This window comes from Pteronotus mesoamericanus, unplaced genomic scaffold (assembly GCF_021234165.1).
Source record: "Pteronotus mesoamericanus isolate MK-2021 breed Mesoamerican mustached bat unplaced genomic scaffold, CSHL_Meso_final contig_56, whole genome shotgun sequence".
Classification (NCBI taxonomy): Eukaryota; Metazoa; Chordata; class Mammalia; order Chiroptera; family Mormoopidae; genus Pteronotus; species Pteronotus mesoamericanus.
In genome coordinates this window covers 1,219,352-1,244,035 of record NW_026555201.1, presented here as the reverse complement: position 1 = coordinate 1,244,035, position 24,684 = coordinate 1,219,352, and the positions used below count along the sequence as shown (strand labels likewise).

General features: G+C 44.0%; 3 protein-coding genes across 5 annotated transcripts; 2 read left to right on the top strand and 1 right to left on the bottom strand.

The window, feature by feature from the left end:
• Positions 1-83: 83 nt before the first annotated feature.
• LOC129075814 (DDIT3 upstream open reading frame protein) lies at positions 84-3,945 on the top strand. The gene is made up of 3 exons (XM_054579992.1): positions 84-166; positions 3,068-3,115; positions 3,857-3,945. The coding sequence occupies exons 1-2, from the start codon at positions 101-103 to the stop codon at positions 3,107-3,109; spliced, it is 108 nt and encodes a 35-aa protein (XP_054435967.1). The 5' UTR covers positions 84-100; the 3' UTR covers positions 3,110-3,115; positions 3,857-3,945.
• Positions 1,909-22,751, bottom strand: MARS1 (methionyl-tRNA synthetase 1). 3 transcript variants are annotated; one of them, XM_054579989.1, is made up of 23 exons: positions 22,608-22,751; positions 21,675-21,765; positions 21,437-21,515; positions 21,224-21,358; positions 20,811-20,886; positions 20,388-20,563; positions 20,114-20,220; positions 16,332-16,448; positions 15,997-16,200; positions 15,004-15,205; positions 12,220-12,294; positions 8,766-8,936; positions 8,429-8,524; positions 8,165-8,282; positions 7,559-7,772; positions 6,408-6,539; positions 6,197-6,301; positions 5,923-6,109; positions 5,284-5,355; positions 5,124-5,147; positions 4,944-5,036; positions 4,689-4,838; positions 1,909-2,077 (listed from the first exon to the last, which is right to left on the bottom strand). In XM_054579989.1, exons 1-22 carry the CDS (start codon positions 22,714-22,716, stop codon positions 4,692-4,694), a joined length of 2,730 nt encoding a protein of 909 aa, XP_054435964.1. In that variant the 5' UTR covers positions 22,717-22,751; the 3' UTR covers positions 1,909-2,077; positions 4,689-4,691. The 3 variants fall into 3 exon arrangements, with proteins under 3 accessions (XP_054435964.1, XP_054435963.1, XP_054435965.1); XM_054579988.1 differs by lacking the exon at positions 1,909-2,077 and having other exon boundaries at positions 4,627-4,838; XM_054579990.1 differs by lacking the exons at positions 1,909-2,077; positions 5,124-5,147 and having other exon boundaries at positions 4,627-4,838.
• On the top strand, positions 3,877-4,464 carry DDIT3 (DNA damage inducible transcript 3). Its single transcript, XM_054579991.1, has 2 exons — positions 3,877-4,014; positions 4,097-4,464. The coding sequence occupies exons 1-2, from the start codon at positions 3,877-3,879 to the stop codon at positions 4,460-4,462; spliced, it is 504 nt and encodes a 167-aa protein (XP_054435966.1). The 3' UTR covers positions 4,463-4,464.
• Positions 22,752-24,684: the final 1,933 nt, after the last annotated feature.

The following is a 24,684-nucleotide window of genomic DNA, read 5'->3' as shown; positions in this document are numbered from 1 at the left end:
AGCTTCTAAGATCCGCCCCTGAGAGGAGGGCAAGGCCTCGTTAAAAGATCACTGCTCTGGAATACCGAGGTCAGAAGCCTGAGTCAAAGACACGGTTCATATGATGTTGAAGATGAGCGGGTGGCAGCGACGGAGACAAAATCAGAGCCGGAATCTGAGGAGAGAGGTGAGTACCCAATGCCCACCTACCTTTTACTTTTCCATCTTCGCGACTTTGTCTCCTCAAAGTCGGGCATTCCCTCTTTAGGATGTGCCACCGCCCCTCTTTACTGAAGTTAGCAACGGTCGGAGGGAGAGGTGGCGATAATCCTTTATTCGGTGTTACAGACTCTGCTTCCTTCGGACGACAGCGGCACCGCACCCCTGACTGGAGCGAAGGGGCCCGGCTGCTTTTGGGAGATTTACCATATTCTCTACAGTTGCTTACCTTAGGCGTCCCAGTTAGGCCTATCTGGTGGGAGGCGGAGCAGCAAGACACACCCCCGGTCCGAGAAGCCTGTTGGACAGTAGATTAGGCCGCTGCTTCGGCTTTGCCACCAGCAGCCCCACCCCCAGTCCTGTATTGGAGGCAGCGTCTCAGTGCCAGGATGGCTATATCCATAGCTGAGGTTCGTAAACCCTACACAGGACATCCATGCTGCATTCTAACGGGACAGAACTTTCAGGAGACTGACACAGCCTTTTGGAGGACCGGTACCCAAGGACAGGGAGAGGAGATGAGTTTTTTCCTTTATCCCAGAGGTCGCTGAGCCTGCACAAGAGAGCATCCTGGATCTTTTAAATGTGGGAAGTCATTTGGGGGTCTCCCCAGAGTATTGTCCTTCTCTTGAGATTGGTCCCTGCCTCTATCTCTGTCCTGTCTCCAACTATCTCTGTGTAACCATTGCATCACGCCAGCCCCCGTTTGGCTGTACAGCCCTTTGGCCTGGGGCTCCACTGCTGATGAAAGTCCCGTTCCAGGCACTGGAAGGCAAGGAAGTTTCCCCAGGGAGGACAGTCCTGTAGAGAAACACTCAGAGCGATATTGCATCTACAATCCCCAGGGATAGGTAGCTGCTGCTCTGCTCTGGGCTTCACCCTCCCTTCCTTATAAGAGAAATTGGGGAGAATTTATCCATTTATTCCTAACAAGCACCTGCTATGTGCAGTTGGAGCCCAGGATACATTCATGAACAAGCAGGGAAAAATACCTGCTCTCACAGAGCTCACAGTTCAGTGGGAAGGGACATAACAGTAAACAGATAAGTGCCACAGAGAAAACTAATGAATGAAACAGTAGAGAATGCTTTGAGTGGGGGTTAGTTTTACATTGGGTGACCAGGGATTCCCTCACTGAGATAACCATTAAATGAAAGACATAAAAGAGGTGAAGCAGTTAGCCATGCAGGTATGTGGAAAGAAGCGCCTTCCAGGAGAAGGAACAGCAAGAACAGAGGTCCTAAGGTGGGAGCATGCATATTATCTTTGGGGGACAGAAAGCCAGTTGACAGGATCAAGGTGAGCAAGAGTAGTTAATGAGAAATCCAGGGCAGAGGAGCAGACTGTGTGAGGCTTGCTAAGCCATTTTAAAGATATTAGCCTTTTTTTTTTTTTAAGAGAGAGATCGGGGGCGGTGAGGGGGGAGAAAGAGGGTAAGAAACATCAGTCGTTTGCCTCTTGCATGCCCCAAGGGACCTGGCCCACAACCCAAGCATGTGTCCTGACTGGGAATCGAACCGGTGACCTTTTGGTTCACAGGCTGATGCTCAATCCACTGAGCCTCCGCAGCCAGCGCAGGATATTAGCCTTTAATATGTGTGAAATTGGAAGTCACTGGAAAGTTTTGAACAGAGGAATGACACAGCCTGACTTAAGTTGTTTTATTTATTTTTTAAGTTCTTTCATACTCCTTTATTTAGGAGACAGTTCGATTTTCACTCAGATTTTATGTATTTCTCATACGCCTCTTCACTTATTAGTTCATCTTGTTCTGAAGGGCTACTCAATGTCATCTTGATCAGCCAACCATCTTCGTAACTAGATCTGTTGATAAGTCCTGGATTTTCTGCAAGAGCTTCATTAATTTCAGTTACTTTTCCTGTTAGAGGGGAATAAAGGTCACTAGCAGCTTTCACACTTTCCAGAGCAGCAAACTCTGTTTAATTTTATCCAAACTTCAGGCAGACAACAGTAAACATCTCCCAAAGCTTCCTGTGCAAAATTGCTGATTCCCATTGCTCTAATACCATTTTCTGATGTTACTCTATAAATTTACACACCAAGAGCAGATTGGAGCCAGTGTGCAGTGTTCAGATGCTGCTTGCACTTTGACTAAAGTTTTAAAACGCCCACTTTGGCTGCTGTGTTGTGAATAGACTCGGAGTGCGAAGAGCAGAAACTGGGGGACCTTCTGCAGTCATCCAAAAGAGTAACTTGACAGTAACAGTGGAATTGATGAGAAATATTTAGATTCTCAGTTTCTGAAGAGTGAGTTAAGAAATTTTGCTGGTGGTTTGGATTGCACTGTGAGGTGTAAGAGAATAATCAATGAAGATACCAAGGTTTTTGGCTGAAGGAAGCAACTAGAGTTGTCATTTACCAGATGGGGAAAACTTTGGAAGGGGAAGATTAGTAGGACTTTGTTTTTGACACATGAAGTCTGAGGTGCCTATTAGACATCCAAAGGAGATGGCAAATAAGTAGTTCAATAGTAGAGCTGCAGGTCCATACAGGGAGTGTACATTTGGAGCATGTCAGTGTGGGAATGGAATTAGGAAAATGCCACTTGATTTGCTCCCTTCCCTGAAGTGCAGTCCTTATCCTGGCAGGTTTTTTGCCTTGAACTTAGGGAAAGATGAAATGGCTAGGGCTTTCCTGTTACATAATCCAGACTACAAATGTCAGCAACTAAAAATAATGGAAATTAGGCTGCCCTCTATCCTTGGAAATGGCTACAGGGACTGTTAACTACCATACCCTATAAGACAGGAAGTAGAGAAGGATCAATAGGAGGCTGAAAATAAAAGTAAAAGAATTTGCCCTTCCCCCTTCCAAAAGTGGCTAACATATATATCTTTGGTTCCCACAGTGTTCCAGAAGGAAGTGTATCTTCATACATCACCACACCTGAAAGCAGGTAAACTTAACCAACCCTTTCCCAAAACCAACTCCTAAGAGGTGCTGGTTAGGCTCCCTTTACTGGGACCCTAAGAAGGTACAAAAACACTTACAAGAAGATATGAGGAGGGTTTGAATCTTAGCAGGCTTTTGCTGTCAGACCATGTCCATCCACCTGCCCTGCCCATAACAAGGTGACCAAATCACTATTCTTAGAGCATGTCCTAATTGAAAGCTGGCTCTGAGTAAGCAGTAAGCCCCAGCAAAGATGACTGGTTTGTCTTACCACACTTCAGTCCCCATCAAGGTTAAACTAACCCATAGGACTCCCCACACAGGAGAAAGGAGCACAAATGGGGTGGTGATTACTCCTGAAAACTACGAATGGAGTTCCTCGGAGCAGCTAACCTATTAGGATCCCATAGGAATGTATATCCAAGCGCTTGCTGCTTCAAGTACTGGGCAAAAGCAAGGAGGGAATATTAGTATAGACCAACGGTTGGTAAATTTTAAAAGGCCAGGTAGTAAATATCTTAGATATGGAGGGCCACACAGTTTCCATCACAACTATTCATCCCTGGTGTTATAAAAGTAGCCATAAAAAAATATGTAAATCAATACATGTGGCCATGTTCTAGTAAAATTTTACTGCAAAAACAGGCAGTACGCCAGTTTGCCAACCTTTGGTAAAGACTGACTGCTTTGAGGTGCTTGTTCCATCCACCATCTCCCCCACTATCCCGAGCATATCATTTTCCAGAGCCTGATACAGCTGCAGAGATGGCAGCCGAATCTTTGCCTTTCTCCTTCGGGACACTGTCCAGCTGGGAACTGGAAGCCTGGTATGAGGACCTGCAGGAAGTGTTGTCCTCAGATGAAAATGGGGGTGCCTATGTATCACCCCCTGGAAATGAGGAGGTAAGAATGATACACTTAAATCTAGGGGGGATGTTGATCTTCCCTTCTCAGCTAACAGTGCCTACTTCTCATTCCCTTGAAGGAAGAATCAAAAACGTTCACCACTCTTGACCCTGCCTCTCTGGCTTGGCTGACTGAGGAACCAGGACCAGCAGAGGTCACAGGCACATCCAAAAGCCCTTGCTCTCCAGATTCCAGTCAGAGCTCCCTGGCTCAGGAGGAAGAGGAAGACGAAGGAATACCCAGGAAACGGAAACGGAGTGGTCAGTCCCCAGCCCAGGCCGGAAAGCAACGCATGAAGGATAAAGAACAAGAGAATGAAAGGAAGGTGGCACAGTTAGCTGAAGAGAATGAACGGCTTAAGAAGGAAATCGAGCGCCTGACCAGAGAAGTAGAGGTGACTCGCCGAGCTCTAATTGACCGAATGGTCAGTCTGCACCAAGCATGAACACTCGGGACCGGAACTTCCCCCTCGAGCCAGTACCATCCTTTCCGAGGTGGTCGTCTAACCACCATCTCACCAGTGTCAATGATGTGATCCTCAACCCCATACTTTTCGAGGGGGAAAGCTCGAGGTAGACAACAGGAAAGGGTCTCAGCATGTATATAGAGATTGCACATTTATTTATTACTGTCCATATCCATTAAAATGACTGTATGAGCCAAATTCTCACTTTTCACTTTTTCTTCTTGCCTTTAGGGGTTTCAAGGGGTTTCCCCTCAGCTAGAGTCAATTGCTTCTTCAGATCCAAGAGTTTAGCCACCTCTGCAGCAACCTGGTTCTTGTCTGCCTTTTGCGCTTTCAGTTCTCGGACAATGTTGCCCTAAAAAAAGAGGGAGGGAGTGAGGGAATAACAACAGGGAGACCAAAAAGGACCTATGTAGGATTCAAGTTTTCTAGTCTCACCCAAAGGGTTCAAGCTTCATACCTGTTTTGTCACTTCATCCATCAGCTCTTGTATCTGCTGTGATCCAGCTGTTGTCACAGTCACTACAGCTGCTGGCTTGGGGGATACTTTTGCCTGGAAAACAGTAACAGAGTTATCACCCACTACCACAAATATCCCCTGACCTCAAGATTTCTATAATGGCTCAGGGAAAGTGATTACCTTTGATGTCAAGGACTCTTCCATCTAAGACAGGAAAGGAAAACTAGTAAGTGAAGAAGTAGAGGGCCAAAAGGTGGAAAGAGTGGTAAGGACTACTTGGGGACACTTAAGGAGATGACACGGGCTGTTGCTGGCTGAGAGCACAGTCTAGGTTTCTCACCTGGCCCCCACCGAAGCGCTGCCTCAAACTTTCAATCTGGTCATTTTCCAATTTTTGGAACAAGGGACTGACCTGTTTAAAAAAAAAAGAATTCCTCAATCATTCACTGATGAGGTATAAACTCTATCCAGCTCTACAGAGGGCCTCTCCAACCCTAATCACTGACATTCAGGGACTCTAAATCTTTAGAAGAAACATGAGTGTAACACTAAAGGAACACCTGCTGATTTCAGTAAAGAATCCAGAAAAAACCTGACAGTCGCTATGAAAACCCAAAGTATTAACAGAATCCAAGACTGAACTATTCAACGATGCTAGGTTGATGCACTGCCGTTAGCACTGTAGAGGCCAGGTGACCATGGTGGTACTTCAAACATCCATGTATCATGATTTCACATGCCAGCTACTGACATGAAGGACAATGAGGAAATACGGGCAACAGAAAATGCTGGGCTTGTGAGTCAGTATTTACATCAGAAACAAGCCTCAGTACAGAATGGGGAGGAGTGCAGAAGGGTTTTAGAGAATAGACTTGAGAGTCCCATGCCCAAAGTAAGTTCTCTGACCCTCTCCAAAGGCAGAATGGCAAATGTAGGAATTTGAAGAAAGACTGGCTCTTCCGATCCTCAAGAGACCTACTGTGCCAATCTGATGTCCTGTTGGTAAGGTACACAGGAAGTCTGTGGGCAGGATACTGCAGGCAGGAGGTGGGAGCTGCAGCTGAGTCGCGATAGTCAAGCTGACTGTGGGCATGTAAGGCTGGAGCATGATGGACAGCAAAGCAGCTATATTTACTGCCAAGCCTGTCACCGTCCCTGCCCGCTGCCTAGGGAAAGAGAAATACTAGTCAGGACCTCCAAGAGGACACAGCCTACCAGATACTTGATCCCTGTAGCCAATCCTACCTCCTTACCTGTCAGCCTCACTGCCTTTAATCCGCTTCCAGGGTTCATTCACCTGAATGTACTGGTTGCCATGACGAGAGATGGTAAGGATACTGCGTAAGGCATCCCGGATCCTAGGAAGAGGGGAGTCAGGCCAAGATGTAAGGTCCTGGAGGGACCAATATGGGACTTTCAACATGCCAGCAGATCAGTGAGATGAGGTGGGTGTAGGTTACTTACCGAACCTTCTCTAGCAGCTGGTGATAGTGCTGGAGCTCCAGGGTGACATGGGCCAGCAAGCGCTGATCATCAGAGGTAAGTACCATCTCGGGCACGTAGCCCCCAAAGAACTTAGAAACGAACATCCCAGCTCTTGATAGGAGTAGGGGAGGAGAGGGGGGAGTTATTTTCCAGTCTCCTTATGGAAACTTGACCTGATTTTCCTAATTCTACATTCTCTCAGAACCAATATCTACTGGCTCCCTCAAACTGCAAGGCAAAGCTCTAACAAAGTAATTCTTTACTCTCTCCCCTAAGAATATGGCTCTGTACATAAACATAACAGACAGTTCACATACAGATATCCCTTATTTAAAGAAATTTGATAAAGGTAAGCAACAGTTTTATCTTTTAAAAAATCAACAATGATTAAGTTGAAATATGTAAATTGCCATCAAATACTCTAGTAGGGACTATCTTTTTTTCTTTTCTTTTTTTTAATTTTTAGAGAGGGGAAGAGAGGGAGAAAGGGAGAGAAACATTAATGTGTGGTTGCCTCTTGAGCATCCCCTACCAGGGACACAGCCAGCAATGCAGGCATGTGTCCTGACTGGGAACTAAACCAGCAACCCTTGAGTTCTCAGGCCAGCACTCAATCCACTGAACCACACCAGCCAGGGCTAGTAGGGACTCTCTGTTAAATGCAGTAGCCATGAAAGGTATTTCTTTAGATTGCAGAGTAGCAAATGTAGGGACCAAAAATGAAATGTGAGCTAAAGTAACAAAAATTCCGGAGTATAGTGTAAGTCTCCTACCCCTACACTGAAACAAAACCTTTCTTCGGCCAAACTTTTCAACAGTGTACAAGTGAACCTTTTTTGCAAGAACACCATTCCAATTCTACAAAGAACATTAAAAAGAGGACAATTTGCAAAACTTTGTGACCGACTTTGCTAAATCACATCTCTACAACCAACTTCTCCCAAGCATACATGGCCTACTATGTTCTAGAAGCAAGTCTCAATTGGTAGAAATACTTTCCACATGGTCCTCCCCATCCCTCCCAGCCTCCCGCCCATTCACTAGGCATCTCTGCATTCCTATCCAACTTTAAAGAGCAGAGTTAGTGCCACCCCAGCTCATCTGCTGAATGATCTCTCACCAAGTCCTACCTATTGATGAAGTTGCCCAGGTTGTTAAGCAGCTCAGAATTATTCTTTAGTAACATATCTGTCCATGAGAAGGCACTGTCCTGGCCCTCAGGCCGAATGTATAGCAGATAGAAGCGCCAGATGTCAGCAGGGATCCCTGTGTCCTGGGCCATGTCCCCAAACACTCCTATACCCCGGCTCTTTGAGAATTTCCCATCCTCGTAATTCAAATACTCTGGACAAAGAAAGAGAACGAAAGAGAACGATCTGTTCAAATCACATCCTTCCATCTCTGACCTACTAACTCTCCTTTCTTCTCTTTTGAACTCAACTGTGGGTATCCAGCAACATTCTTGAGTAGCTGGCCTAAAAGGAACTTGGGAGATAGATCCTGCCTCTCCATTCTAGCCTTTCCCTACTTTGTTCCTACCCATTACAAAGTTGTAGCTTTGGACTCCTGCTTTCTTTAGGTTCTTGTTTCCTTCTGGGTTGAGTTCTCATGTTTAAATTACTGCCTATCTCATCTCAACTCCTAACTCAAGACCTAGCACCTTTCTAAAATCCTCCAAGCATTGCCTCAGCCCTCATTCCCTAGGAATATTCCTAGTCCACTCTTCCAGGGTGTACCTGTAGCAATGAGATGGCTGACCAAGGTGTAGTTGTCCTCAGCTCCTAAGGCTGAACAAGGAAAGACTAAGCCGTGGAAAGGAACATTGTCTTTGGCCATGAACTGATAGAGGTTCACCTACAGAACATAGTTGAAAGGCAGAGCTTCTGAGACCTTCTTCAAAGACCAAAGAAAGATCATATACTCAACTCTAACACCACCCCCCCTCCACCACACACACGTATGCACCTTCCCCATAAACAGGCTAACCAAGAACTGCTTACTTGCTCTGGGTTCTTCCACCATCTCTCCCACTGGTCTGTGTAGTTGGCGGTGATGGACAGGTATCCAAAAGTGGCATCAAACCAGACATAGAATACCTAGATGGTCAAGAGGAGAGTGACATGGTAGATAAAAAACATTAGAAACACACTTGAAACCTATATAATTTTATTGACCTATGTAACCCCGGTAAGTTTAGTTTTAAAAAATTATGAAAATCTCACCAACCCCAAAGTCTCAGACTGAAACGAGACATAGCCAACAGTGTATTCTGCTGGCCCAGGGTCTCAACCCCAAGGCTGAGGAATACAAGATATAAGCAAAACACAGGATTCTTACCTTGTCCTCATAACCTTCTAAGGGTACAGGGGTTCCCCATTTGAGGTCTCGCGTTATGCAGCGTGGCTTGAGGCCATCCCTAAGCCAAGAACGAATGATGAACCGGGCATTGGGTGTCCAGTCGCTGCCAGGCAATGTCTTCCCCAACCACTCCTCAAGTTGGTCTTCCAGCTGAAATGGCAGAGACAGAGGGCTACTGTAGAAAGTCTTGTACATGGTGTATGTAACAATAAATATGTACAACCTTTCTGGAGGAGTATGACAATATAATATTAAAATTGAAAGACTCATGATTTTGACATAACAATTCCACTTCTAGGAATTTTTTTCAACAGAAATATTCACACAAGAGTGTAGAGATGTGTATATAAAAAAGTGCACTGTTCATCATAGCAAAAAATTGAAACTAATTCCTGTGGTTCAGTAGAGTTTAAACAAATCTGGTGCATCAATACAATAAAATACTTATAAGGCCATTAAGAAGAATAAGGTAGACCTATCTGTAACTGTCATGTATATATCTCCAAGATTCATTACTCATTAAATAAAGCAAGCTGCAAAACAATAAATAGTATAACCCTATTACTATAAAAGTAAATGTTAATTCATAGACTAACATAAGCTCAAAAAAATTTTTGAAGGAAAATATATACCAGTACTTTATGCTCAGAGGGGATTATGAGGAACATCCACTTTTATACCATATACTTCCAGCTGAAAATTTAAAAACAAGCTTATATCATAGTTGGTGAAGCCTGACAATATACTCTCTTGGCAAGGCTATGAAGAAACAGATAAACTCAGATTTCTGGTGAGAATGCAAAAATGGAACTACACCTACTGAGGAAAATTTGGCTACATATGTATTTACCCTTGCCATAGCAAGTGATCACTTTTAAGGAATTTAACCTGAAGATACGCTTCCAGCAATTCAAAAAATAAATGCACAAGGTTATCCACTGCAGTAACATTTATAGTTGCAAAATGCAGTCAGTCAGTCCTCACTTAATGTCAAAAGGTTCTGCAGCTTTAAGTGAAATAACATAATGAAAGCAATTTTATAACAGGCTGATTGACTTAAACAAGAGTTAAGTTCCTCCGGCATCTCATCAACCTTATAATAAACAACACGGAACAAAACATTATTCAAGGACCTGCTGTACTGCAAACAACCTAAATGGAGAACACAGAAAATTGGTTAAATAAACTATGGAACCTACACAAATGTAGTACTATGCAGCTGTTTAGGGAAAAAACAACCAAATAAGGATGATCTCCATGAAGTGATACGGAGTGATTTCTAGAACATACTGTTAGGTGAAAGACAAAATGCAAAAGAGAATATCCAATATGCTATATTTTGTATAAGAAGGGGAAAAACATATACACACACACACATCATATACATACATACATATATATACACAGACATATAAACTTTTCTTTACAAAAATAAGCACACTAAGAAAAAATCAGAAAACAAAGCTGACCCCCTATAGGAGATGTGTATGACAGTTCTCTCAGTACAACTTTTTTGTATAGCTTTGATTTTTATAAGCATATTGATTTCTACATATTCAAAAAATGAACAAGCATGAGAGGAAAAAAACTACTAAAAGCAAATTAACCAAACTTACTAACTTATTTTAGTATCATAACCACACGGAAGGAGGAAAAAAACTTAAGCTAAGCTAATTTTGAATGTATTATTGATTACATACACTCAGCTGGTAGAAGAAACCCAACTGCCTTAAACTCTTTTTGGTAGAGGTCAGGGTGAAGCATTCTGAAATTTTAAGTGTAATGTAAGAAAGAGTGCATGAGTAAATGTTGCTGGGAACCATGGTACTTACTGTGAAATAAGGGAGATACTAATATGAAATGAGGGAAAAGGAAGAAAAACTCTGTGAGGCTGAACTGGAATTTTAGATGTCTGCATCTAAACCTAAAATAAAGGCCTAACTCTCTGTGCTGAAAGAGCCTAGAAGCAAGGACACCCCAAGAACAATGAGCACGCCTAAATTTATTCTTCAGTACTATTCCCTCCTGAAATAAACCAGGGCTTTATGGGGAAATGAGTGATTCTAAAGCTAAAACAAGATGAATCCAGAATATCTTGTTATGCCAGAAAATAAAAAAAAGTGCTTTAAAAATGGTGAGAGGTCTCAAAAACACAGAGAAACAATCTTGAAGAGGTGCCCACAGGACAAGTAAGGCACAATTTGAACATGAAAATAATCTAAGACAAGAATGAATTATAAACCATTGAAAAAAATAGGAACCTAAGTCCACACTTAATAGATAAGTAAATAATAAATGAAAGAATGAAGAAGGATAAATTTGGAGGGAGTGATAGAGTTGGAAGATCTTAGTGAAAACTGGTTCAGGTAAGAATGATTAAATAATAAAGAATGCTAAATTTAGAAGGGCCTTTCAATAAAGAACAAGGTATTTGCATGGTCTTAAAGTACATTCTCACAGACTGCTTATAACTTGCCAGAGGGAAAATACTAATTACACATTGGAGAAACTGAGTAACACCTTGACTAAACAAAATGAACATCACCAATGAGTAGAAATTGGCCATGATGTGCCTCTGGACAGGATATGATATCACTTTTGCAGTATTACAACTGAGGATGCATAACCTGAATCTAATTACAAGAAAACACCCAACAAATCCAAAATGAGGAATATGCCCTGGCAGGGTAGCTCAGTTGGTTAGAGCGTCATCCCAATATGCCAAGACTGTGGGTTCCATCCCTGGTCAAGGTATATATAAAAGTCAACCAATGAATGCATGAATAAGTGGAACAACAAATCGATGTTTCTTTTTCCCTTCCTCTCTCTCTAAAAAATAAAACATATCAATTAAAAAAAATAAGGAATGTTCTACTTAAAAAGGGGGTCAGTGCCTGCAATCTTAAAACTGTTAATGTCATAACATATAAAGGCAGGCTGGGGAACTGTTTCAGATGAAAGAAAACTAAAGAGATATAAAAACTAAATGCAATACATGATCCTGAGCTAGTGTCTGTACTAAAGAAAAAATAATGCTATAAAGGATATTATTGGGATAACTGATAAAACTGGAATATGGATGGTAGATCAGATGACTACTATATCAATGTTAGATTTCTCAAAGTTGTTCACTGCACTGTTATTATGCAAGAATATCTTTTAGTAAACAAACATTGAAATATTTAAGAGTAAAAAGGGCATATGTGTACAATTCATTCATATGCTTACAATATTATTGGACACACAGAATGGTAGTAAACAGCTCTGGTAAGCAGCCTTTCACTTTATCCCATTCACTTGTTACATATTTGTATAATGTATAATTCTTAAATAGAAGTTATAAACATTTGAGAGTGATTTGAAATCAATTTGTGGCTGAGGCAGAGGTGGTAGATAGGCCATGCAGACCAAGTTGAGAGAAGGGCCCACTTACCTTGGGCAAGTCCAGAAACAGGTGCCGAGAGGATTTCACCACAGGGCATGACCGGCAGACTTTACACTGAGGCTTCTGTGAAGGGAAATTCAAAAGAAGGGGTGACCCAAGATGGAATACTCAGGATCAGGACTGCAGGTCATGGCGAGCTGTCCAGGCAAGGGGAGAGACACAGAGGGATGAAATCCCCAGTCTACCATCTAGCTTAGCTTCATGCTCATACTCAAGACAACTCAACTACCTGGGCCTTCTCTGAACTTGGCGACTCAGGTCTACATAGCATAACATTAGTTACTCAGAGTTTCATGTCTCTGTCCTATCACTCCAGAGAATAGAAAAGAAGCATTCTCTGGCGCTACACTATATACGACTGTGTAAGGGAAGGCCAGAACAACGAAAGAAAAGACATAAAGCTCTCTGCATGGGAAAAAAGTGCAGACCTATACAAAGCAAAATGTCAAGAAATACTTATTTTCATGGTACAAATTGACTATAAAAACCCAGAAAGGTGATGATTCAAAGGAGTAAATGGTTAGGTGAGGCTAATTAACGAAAGCTTCCAAGTGAATTTTGATCTGGATTTTTGAAATTGTAACTCTCTCAGGACCTCTTCTGAACTCCACATGTCTATATCCAACTGCCTACCTAACCTCTCCTTGGGTGTCTTAGAGGCATCTCAAACTTAAACTCAAGCACATCCTACCAGAAAGCCTGTTCTTAATCCAATCACGTTCATGTTCATAGAGGTACTACCATACCATTTACCCAAGCTGCTCAAGCCAAAAGCTTCAAGTCATCGTTTTCTTGACTTCCCCCTCACCGTGAATTCCAGTCTAACCAATTCTAGAGTCTACCTCCACAACATATCTCAAGTACTTTATTTTATTTTTTTTCCCATTTCTACTTCTATAACCTAGTCAAAGCCAACATCATCCGATTTTGGAGCTCCTACTCTAGCCTCCAAACTAGTCTCCCCATTTTCATGCTTCCCCTCCCAGCCATTTTCCACAGAGCAGCTTGCCATTCAATTCCGGCAACGGCTTACTAGGCCCTGGTAATCTGACCTCATCTCAATCCACCCGCCCTCTCACTCACTATGCTACAGCTACACTGGCCTTTTCAATTCTGCCTTTTAGCTCTTTGCTGCTTTGAACCTTTGCATTTCCTTATCCTTCTGCTTGGAACACTAAACCTCACTCATTGCCTGGGTTGCCCCTTCCCATTTTTCTGTTAAACTCTCAGTTCAAGTGTTATCTTCTGAGATGCTTTCCCTAATCACCTATCTTAAATTTCCCTCCAGAAGTCACTCTCTATCACATCTTCCTGGTAGTTTATTCTGTAATTACATTGTTGTCTTTAGGCTCCTCCCCACACCAAATAAGGCTGTCTTGTTCACGGCTACAACCTCAGCACCTAGAACTGTTACTACCCTATTATAAGGACTGAAAAAAAGTTGAGTGAGTAAAGTAACAATTAAGTAAACATGGAATAGAAGAGGAGACAGTATTTATGGAAGAGAGAAGGAACTAAACAAATGTAGATCAGGTGGTCTGAAGCAGGAGCAAAAGTAGGGAAGTATAAATTCAATTTCCTGGCACAATGCTAAGCACACAGGAAATGTTCATTTAATAGTTATCCAGTGAGCTGAATGATGAGTTGCCGAGATGGAGCAGAAAAAGCCACTAGTGAAAGGTCTTGGATGCTAAACAAAAATTCCTGAATGATACAAGATTGGGTCCCTTAAGAATAAAGATGGTCACCCTGACTCTTATGGCTCAGTTGGCTGGGCATTGTCCCACAAAGCTAAAAGTTGCCAGTTTGATTCCTGGTCAGGGCACATGCCTAGCTTGCAGGTTTGGTCCCTATTCAGGGAGCCTACGAGAGGCAACTGACTGATGTCTCTCTCTCACATCAATGCTTCTCTCCCTCTCTTTCTTCCTCTCTTCCCCTCTCTCTAAAATAAAACCAACCCTAAAAAAATAAATAAATAAAACCTTAAAAAAAAAGAATAGATTGGACTTCTGGCCAAGATGGAGGCATAGGTAGATACATTTTGCCTCCTTGCACAACCAAAAGGACAACAACAAATTTAAAAACAGAGAATAACCAGAACTGCCATTAAATTGAACTGTATGGAAGTCCGACAACCAAGGAGTTAAAGAAGAAACATTCATTCAGACCAGTAGGAGGGGCAGAGACGGGCAGCGGGGCAGAGAGAGGACTAGCAGCAAGGTTGCTAATGGAGGACCCAGCGGTCCCACATTTGCATGCTGATAAACCAGAGGAACAACTGGGGAGCAAGACAGACCGCACAATCCAGGGTTCCAGTGCAGGAAGAGAAAGCATCACAACCTCTGGAGGTAAAAACCTGTGGCCGTTGTGGCAGAAGAAACTCCCAGCCTCACAAGAGAGTCCTTTGGAGAGACCCATGGGGTCCTGGAACGTACACAAACCCACCCACCGAGGAATCAGCACTAGAAGGGCCCAATTTGCTTGTGGGTAGCAGGGGAAGTGACTGAAAGCTGGCCAAAAGCCAAGGAGAATAAAGGGGAGAAAAAAAGTAGGACAACTGTAATAGCATAGTCAATAAAATATATATTTAAAAAATAAAATAAAATGTTAACAAAAAAATAAAGGAATCCAGTGCTCACTGGATGCAGTCAAGCTTGAAACAGTCCTGTAGTTCAGTGAATGAATGAATGAATGAATGAATGAATGAATGAATAAAATTAAAAAAAAGAATAGATTGTTTCCTTCTGGGTCCCCATGAGACCCTCCTTTCACCTTGAGTTCAATGGCATTGATGAGTTTGCCACATTTGTCACACTGGTCACCCCGGGCCTCTTCATAGCCACAGAAGGGACACACGCCCTCTACAAAGCGGTCAGCGAGGAAGCGGGCACAATGCTCACACCGCAGTTGCTCCACAGTATCTTGCAGCACAAAACCTCGGTTCCACAACCGCTGGAAGATGTCCTGGGTGATTCTGGTGAGGTGAGCAAGGGATAGAGGAGGGACAGGTCAGAGAAGTCAGAGGAAGTGGTACACCCGCTCCTCACTGCTACTCCACTTAGGACCCAAATTCATTTAGTCCAAATGCTACAGAAATCAGGCAGAAGACCCCTCAAGGCAAAAGCCATGTAGTCACCGTTAGGGAGTTTGACCCCGGAACCCTCACACATATTCTCCAGCTCCTCATATAATCTTTTCCCTCAACACTTCAGAATTTGTTAAATACAGATTATCTGTTCTGCATTCTTCATTAACAAATATCTCCAAAAGGATAGGACTGTGCTGTTCTGTAATTTTACTATGTCCTAAAAATTAAACTTAAATTCAGTCCAACTATTAAACCACACAGCACTATTAGCTGAAACTCTACCTACTATGTAGAGGTTTTATAAGGATGAATATCAGGCAAAATAAAAAAGAGTCTATTTGCTATAAACACACATAGGAATGGGAAGGAATGTCCTCAGACTCTGTGGCAGCCAGGGAAGAGAAGGCAGGTGGTAGAGGGAAGGGATACTTCCCATGAGCCTACATCCTGACTTTTCCCTCTCCCTCAGCTGCTCCTCTAGCCCCTAGTCAGGCTCCTGTACGCATCAAATCCCCTCAAGATTGTATGGAACACTCTTCAGGGCAATTTCATATCCTAAGTTCAAGGTGAGTGCCTAGACAGCCATCTTGGTTCCTCTGTCTGCAGGATGTTTTCATGGTCCCCGTCCCCAGCCCCAGCCCTCACCCTCCATTTCTGCTTGATTAGAGAAAACCTACTCAGTCTGCTGTGGAGTGGTGGTACGACCAAAAATATCAAACGAGATATTAAACCAGTGGTAAATGTCAGCATGGATGACATGGTACTTGTCGCAGATCTCCTGGGGGGTGAGGCCCTCCTCCATAGCCTTGGTCTCTGTTGCTGTACCATATTCATCTGTCCCACACACATAGAGGGTGTTCCACTGGCGGAGGCGGGAGTACCTGGAAGAGAATATGGTGATGGTGTGTGTGGGGTGTGCATCTCAGCCTCTCCTCGCATCCTCAGGACCCCTCCAGCCTGCACCCTTGAGGCATCCTATCCCTCAGGTCTCTCCCACAGCACTTGGCTCCACCTGGCAAAGACATCAGCACTGAGCACGCAACCAATGATGTTTCCAAGGTGGGGGACATTGTTGACATAAGGAAGGGCGCTGGTGATGAGCACGTTCCTTTCCCCAGCCACAGGCAACCTGGTAAGGAAGGAAGAAGAGATCAGTCCATGAGGGAGATGCAAGGGTCAAAAGACCAAAAGTGCACTGGATACCCAGACACAGATCTAGTCTACTGTCTCAGGTCAAATCTTTCCTCAAATGAACCCACAGGACCATAATCTTCCCCAAAAGCCCTCTGATCCCCTACAGTAGGGATATAGGACCTGCCCACAGTGAGCAAGCCTTGTATACTGCCCCTCAAGTGCCACATTCCAACACTGACCTCTGCCCCACTTTACTCGTGACTGTTTCTTTTCCGTTAGCTCATTCTCAGGCTCCAACTTCCCAGATGTTGACAAAACTCTCCCAAGGCTCTGTCCAATCACCATCACTCACTGCTCCTGGATTCTGGTGCCAACCAAGAACTGTCCCAGTGCTGACCTCTTCCCTTCTCCCCAGATGCTATGTTAATGTTATCTCTAGTCACTACCTGAAATCCTTACAACTTACCACCCCTGATTCCTCTAACCCATGTCAGTCATCTCTCATTGCCTGACTCAAACCAGCAGGCCCCAGTCACCACCTTCATAACCACCCTCTCCTTCTCACTTTTCCAGGGTCATTCCCATTCATGTCACTTACCTTGCTGTCTAAAGCCACTCGATTCACTATTCTCTTTTTAGGGTTCATCATCCTCAACAGCTCAGCTGCACACATCATGTATCTACCCCGTTTAGCACTGACACCTCATCCAGGCCCTTTTTATCCTTCCAACCATTCTCAACTTATAATCACTGGACACTGAAATCCAGTTTCGAAATCAGCTCCTTCAGGAAAGCCTTCCTTCACTAATGACTGGCCTTCCACTCAGCCATCCTTGTGTTCCAAGCCCCTCAGCACTTGGCAGCACACTATGTGTTCCTTTGTGTTACCCTGTAACTTCTCCCTAATTATGAGTGTGCTTACTACTGTGGTAGACAGAAGGGTATGCCCAGAGTTCTGCCCTCTAGGTGGTTACAGTCTATTATATAACTGCTGCCTGGAATCAGTGCAATGAGAGGTACAAAGTGCCAAAGGAGTTCAAAGGAAGGCAAGCACAAACACCAGCCTAAGATTAAGAGAAGACTTCAGAGAGGCAGAACTACTTGAGTTGGGCCTCATGAATGGGTAGGAATTTGCCTGGTCAATGCACCGGGGATGTCCTTTGGTCAGAAGGAAAAGCACAGAAAAGAGTTTGGCTTGGCTACAGGGTCTTTAATGCCAATTGTCTCCTCCTCTACATATGCATTAAAACATGTTAGCCTGTATAAACATCTGGAAAAAAATCTATCTCCAATTCTTTATTACCTCCAAAGTGCTTAGTAAAAAACTGAATCCACAGTAAGTACTAAAGAAATACTCAAAATGAGCAAATGAACAAAGGACGGACTTTCACCATTTATTCAACTTTTTATCAGTAGCTACTGAACTCTTGACCCTGTGTCAGAAAATGGGCCATATAAAAGTAAAGAGATAGTCTCTACCTTTAATAAACTGACATATTAGAGGACATAGTCATGAAAAGAGATAATTACAACATATTTTGACAATGATATTTCTGAGAAAATGAAGCAATCAAGCTCTGTAAAGAAGGAAATGAGCCCTGGCTGGTGTGGCTCAGTGGATTGACTGCCAGTTTGCAAACCAAAAGGTTGTCAGTTCAATTCCCAGTCTAGGGCTCATGCCTGGATTGCAGACCCAGTGAGGGGCACATGAGAGGCAACCATACACTGGTGTTCCTCTCCCTCTTTCTCCCTCCATTCCCCTCTCTAAAAATAAATAAAATCTTTTTTTTTAAAAGGAAGAAATGATAAAATTAGTCACTCAAGGGATGACCATACATCAGGTAAGATACAGACATTCCAAGGAGAGGGAACAGCATGTACAAAGACAACAAGGTGAGAGTATGGTATGTCGGTCTGCCTCCCTCTGAAAACTCACCTTGATCCATCTGCCCCTTGACTGTCTAACCTCCAGCCACTGTCCTTTTTAGCAATTCCTTAAAAAGGGCCAAACTCTGCCCTGGTCAGATAGTTCAGTTGGTTAGAGCATCGTTGCCAACTGATATGCCAAGGTGGTGGGTTGGATGCCTGCTCAAGGCACATCCAAGAATAAATCAATGAATGCATAAACGAGTGGAACAAGTCAATATTTCTCTCTCTCCCCCCACTTTCTCTCTCCCATCAATAAAAAAATTTTTAAAAGAAAAAAACAAAAGAGCTAAACTCTCTTGCTCCTCAGGCCTTACCCCTATCTGGCTAACTCCTACTCATTACAAGTCTTAGTTCAAACATCAAGTTTTACAGAGGCCTATAGGTTAATCTCCTGTGTTATTTATTCTCATGGCATTCTATTCTTTTCCTTCATAGGACTTACTAAAACTTGTAATTATACATGTTTTGAGTATAAAAACTCATGTGAGTTTTTATAATACCTATCTATATTTCTAGGCTCAAAGTTCCATGAGAGCCCTGGCTGGTATAGATCAGTGGGTTGAGCATTGGCCTGCGATCTGAAAGGTTGCCGGTTCAATTCCCGGTCAGAGCAAATGTCTGGGTTACAGGCCAGTCCCCGGTTGGGGGAGTGTGAAAGGTAACTAACTGGTGTTTCTTTCCCTCTCTTTCTCCCTTCCTTACCCTCTCTCTCAAAAATTAAAAAAAAAAAAAAAAGAAGTCCCATGAGAGCAGAGATCTTGTCTGTTTTGTTCCCTTCTGTAAATTAAACATGTAGAGCCTAGTTAGGAGTGGACGCTCAAATCTTAATCAAATGACTACAGTCCCAGAACTACAAATATTTCCCTTTGATGGAAAAATTTGTGTATGTACATATTGTCTTAGTGTAGCAGCAGAGTGCCAAATGTGAAGTCTCAGGCAGGGGCCAGATCTTGAAAGGCCTTGTGAATTACAGAAAGGAACCATCTGTAGAATTCTTAAAAGGAGGGTGAGATAATATGTGCAGCTTTAAGTAGTCATTCTGGTGGCAGTGTAAAGTATGTGGTGGCAGGAAGAACGGTAAGAGAAGGTAAGGCCTGACGTAAGGGAGTAGCTGTGAGGAGGAGGAGGAGGAGGAGAGCGGATAGATTCAAGACTACTTAGGAGTTGGAATCAATGACTTGGTAATGGAATAAATGATACAGAAGGAGGACATAAGGAAAGAGTGGAGATGACAACAAGATTTCTGGCTTCGATTTTTAGGTAGAAGATGGGTGGTTATTCGCTAAAGTAAGTGAATAAAGGAGAGAGAGAAGCTGACATGGTAGATAATTGGTTTGCTTTTGGACATGCTGAGTTTGCAATGCCTGTGGAAGTGGAGGTTTCCAGGAAATAGTCTGACAAATATGTCTGGAGTTCAGAGTAGAAATCTGAACTGGAAAAACACATTTAGGTGTTATCACCAGGTAAATAACTAAAACATGGGTGCAGATGGGACTGATGGACAGAGTGTCCAAAATTATAAGCCAAGAGACAATAAAATTTAAAAGAGAGAGATGCGCGCGCGTGCGCGCGCGCACACACACACACACACACACACACACGTCTGAGAATATAAAGGAGAAAATGGAAAATTAAAGAGGCCAATAGCAAAGGGGACCTGGCAGGTAGGTGTTAATTTTATCAACATCTTCCACTTAGGAAGCCAAGCCCCACGCATCTCTGCCTACTCACACAGGATTCTGCTTTGGCCGAAGGGGAGGCAAGCTTCCCAGGCCCTTCTCCCAAGCAGTTACAGCCATGGCGATCTCCTCCTCAGATAGGGTGACCAGCTCTTCCTCCTATGAAGAGTGGATAGAATCCCTCACCGGGTAAGGAGGGCTCACAGAGTAAAGAAACTCTAAAACAACTGAAAAAGGTAGTGACCATGTGCAAAGTCCCTCTCCAGGCCATCACCCCCAACTCAGGCACTAAGGCTCTGTGGGGACCACTCTAGTTTGTTCCAAACCTCAGGCTCATTGCTGACAGCAGCCTTCCCTTCAAGGAAGCTGGGCTGGGGCTGCTTTTGGAGGTAGGGCCGGAGGGCCAGGATACCCTGCTGCTTCAACACAGTCTCTGCAGCTCGCTGGCATGGCTCCTGAGAACTCAGTGTCTGAAACCAGCTGTGCAGGGCACCCAGCTCCTCTGTGGACATGGGAGAAAAGAGGGAATCAGTAAGGCTAAGAATGGGCAGGCATGAGTGGACCTCCTCCCCTTCTTTGTGAAGTTTCTCCAGCTGCCTTCCCCAGTTCCCTTTACCATCTTTCTGTTATAGCCACCGTGTCAAGCTATACCTCATAGTGGGTACCAATATACTGCCCATTCTACTATAACCCCTATACCAGGCTCCTAGGGTTGGGGTTAGGAGTAAAGTAACATGCACAGTGCTCACCAGGGAGGTAGGCTGGGTCTTGGAGTAATGGATACAGTGCTCCCCACAAAACAATGTCAGCTAGAGATTCTGTCTCCTTTGTTGGGGAAAAAGAAAAAAGTACACAGGTGAAACACTCAGTTTCTTTCCAACAGCAGTAAAAATACCTAATATTTCCTAAGCACTTACTACTGTCGAGCACTATGTTAAGCACTTAAAATTATCTCACTTAATCCTCACAATAACCCAATGAGGTGGGTACCAGTATTACCCATTTCAAAGATTAAAAAAATAGAGAATTAGAAAGTTTAATGATTTTTTCCAAGATTACACTTCTGGAAGGTGGCAGTATTGGGGTTTGAACACTGAATACTGTCCTCCTTTTTCTTATACCACACAGCCTTCCTCAATCTCCACTTCAAGGCCCAACTTACCCCAGCCAAGAAAGGACAGCTCCGACGACTCAAGCTGTGGTCAATGTGAGTCAGGGCTCTCCGGACTGGGCCAAGGACATCTTCCCCCTTCTTGCCTTGGACCACTAAATAGTACAGGGCAGCAGACAAAGCTGGCTAAAATGCGAGGGACATAGGTCAGGATGGCCATGCACAGCAAGGGCCTGGCTGTCATCGCCCATGTTCCAGTCCCACCTGCAGTTCTGTTGCTTCCCATTCCAGCCACTGGTTGGTGAGGTCATCTTGCTCCCAGCCAGATAACAGAAAGAAATATCTGTCAAAGAGAGAGCAAGAGAAGGTGGACTTAGAGGGGCCCATTTGTCTAGCCTGTTCTCACCCCACAGTGAAACAATGGTTGTAGACAAGGCCACACAGAGGACAGTAAGCCCTGATTTGATTCAGCCACCTCCCTGCATCAAGCATCAATACTGACCTGCAGATTGCACTAGTAGAGAAGAGGTAGTCACCACTATCCAATTGCAAGACAGGGACCTTAGGCCGCGTCAGAAACGGGACCACACGCTCTGATGCAGGAGAGAAAAATGGGTGAAAGACAGGAAAAAGAAAAGAAATACTTTGTCAATTTAGAAGGGCAGCTTCACATTGTTCAGGGGAAAAGGGAAGAAGATGGGCAGTCTCAACCCAGTGGTTCCAGGATAGGACCACTGAAAAGGGGTTAGTCCAGAATGAGCTGGGGAGACCAGTAGGTGTTCTGCTGAGACTACCATCTGGAATGAACAGATGCGGACTGCAGAAGGGAGGTGGTTGTATTGGGATAGCGCTGCAGCCAAGAACTGGAACAGGTAAAAGTGACTAGGATATCTGGGAATGACCTGATAACAGTCGAAGAACAGAACTAACTGAAAAGATTGGCAAGAGAACCGCTCAAGTCATCCAAACAGTTGACTAGGATTGAGAAGGAAACCAAAACGAGAGAGAGACAGAGACCGAGAGAGATGGGGGGTGGAGGGGGTTAGTTTTAGGAGAGCGAGGTGTCCTAGGAAAGAAAAAGATCCCTGCGGGTTGTAAATGCGAGTGACTCGGGTGAATATGTGTGTTGGGGACGGGAGGCGTCTGTAGGTGTGGGAGAAGGCCGGAAAGGGGAAAGTTCACAGGGGGGAGTCCTAGAAACTGGAGAAGAGGCTAGAGGTGAAGGAAGGGAATAATGAGGGTAACTAGGGACGTGATCGATGAATGATGTGACTGGGAAGGATGAGAGGATGGGATGCCTGAGGATAATGGGGCATGAGGTTGACGGGAGTGAGTGGCAGGGGTTACTGTTGAGCGCAGAAAACTGCAGACAGGGAGTCCGACGTTTTCGGTGCCGCCCCTCTCATCCACTGCCCACCAGCACCAGCCAGACTACCTTCGGGGCCTATAGTGCTGATGAGCAGCTCCGCTCTGCCCTGGGCCCTCCCAGCCGCGGCCAGCACCGGCAACGTCCCGGGGGCGCCCTCGCTCACGAACAGTCTCATTTCGCCGTGGATCCCACGCTGATGCAACCGGAACCGGGCTCTCGCTCGCGGGCTGAGAGACCATCCCGAGGCACGCTGGGAAATGGAGTTTTGAATTAGGCCATTCCCTGCGCACCACTCTGGGGAAGTAGGCTATTTCTCCCATCATGCAACACAAGGAAACAGGAAGAGAGTATCATAGAGATGAAGAGGCCGCCGTTGCAATGTTAAGAGTCGCCCTTTTTTGGTGGGTGGGCGGGGCAGCCCTTACGGGTAAAGGCCTGCGCACTTTAGATCTCTAACGCCGCGGGCGGAAGGTGACGGAAACTTGGGCGTCCAACTGTCTATTGCGAACGCTGGACTGCGGCTACTCACAACGGCAGACGCTCCAAGTTCTTAAGAATTAGAGTCGACGGTTACAATAAACTGACTTTAGTGACACAATGAAAATTAGTGTAGATATCCTATTAGTAAATAATGGAACTATTAAATATTGATTTACTAGAAGTCTGAAGCTCACATACAGCTAGACAATCTCATCAAAGGGGGAGGGAGCATGTGTAGGGGAAAAGTCAGATTGAGGGGAAGTAAGACTAAGAGTTTGGCACTAAATATGTATTAGACGAGTACGCATGAGTAATTAAGGAAGGAATCCTTATTCATCTTTGTATCCTTTTAAATGTAATTAGTAATAGTACTTAAGAGCTAGGCACCGTTCTAAGCTCTTCACATACATTAATTCTCAAAAATTCTATAGGGATTCTGGGCCTTTTGAGGTTGGGTCATAAGAAGTGTGGCAGCTTCTGCCCATGTGTCTTGGAACACGCTGGTAGCCCTGGGCTGCCATGTAAGAAGTCCTACTACCCTGAGCCTGCCATGCTGAGAGGTCTCGTGTTGACATTCTGGCTGACAGCCACAGCTGATCCCAGCATCCCAGTCATCCCCATCAAGGTTTCAGATATGTGAGTGAAGCTCTCCCAATCAACCCATCTGCCTTCTAAATACCACAAAGGACAGAAGAATCACCCAGTTGAGCCCTACCCCAATTTTTGACCCATAAAATGGTGAGCTATAGTAAAATGATTGTTACTTAACAAAATTCAAACAAATCAACAAGCCATGAGATAGGTTTACTCATTCTCATTTTACAGATGAGGACATGAGGCACAGAGAGCTTACTTACTCTGTGTCATGAACTGCACAAAGCATTAAGGACAGAATTATTAACAAAATAGATAGAGGTTTCTGCCTTGGCAGAGCTCACAGTCTTCCCGGGAAGTGAGATAATCAAATAATCTTTCAAGTGCGCCCAAAGTTATGATGGAGAATGTAAAGCTTACTGAAGAGACTACTAGTTAGGGCCCTTACCCAACTCTAAGGGATTAAAAGAGCCCTTCTTTTGCAAGTGACCTTTCAACTGAGATATGAATGGTGGGTCAGAGTTGGCCAGGTAAAGACTGGTAGAAGTGGAGAGAGGAAGTGTTTCAGGAAGAGAAAACAGCATATGCAAAGGACCATAGACCTCCATGCACTTTAGAAGTGTAAGGATTTAGTGTGTGGCTGGAGTATAGAGTTTGGGATGGGGAGTGTGAAAAGACTAGGATAAAGGGAGAAAGTGTCTGTAAACCAAACTGTAAAATTTGGGCCTTACTCTGAGGACAATGAGAAGTTTTTGAAAGCTTAAGTCAGGAGAGTGGCAAGGCATTTTTGTGTTTTAGAAAGGTCACAGTAGCTGCTGTGCCAGGATCAGGCTGGAAGGAAGGATACCTATATTCAAGGAGACTAGTTACGAGGTTATAATATCCAGGCAAAGGAGAATGGTAGTTGTAGGGATTAAAGGAAGTAAATAGATTGGAAAAGTTTAGTGATCAATTAAATGTGAGTAGTGAGGAAACAAGAGAAATTAATGTTGGCTGTCAGGTTTCTGGCATGGGCAGTTGGATACACCCTCTATGTGCTCCAACAGATGACAGTATTTTCCCTGTGATA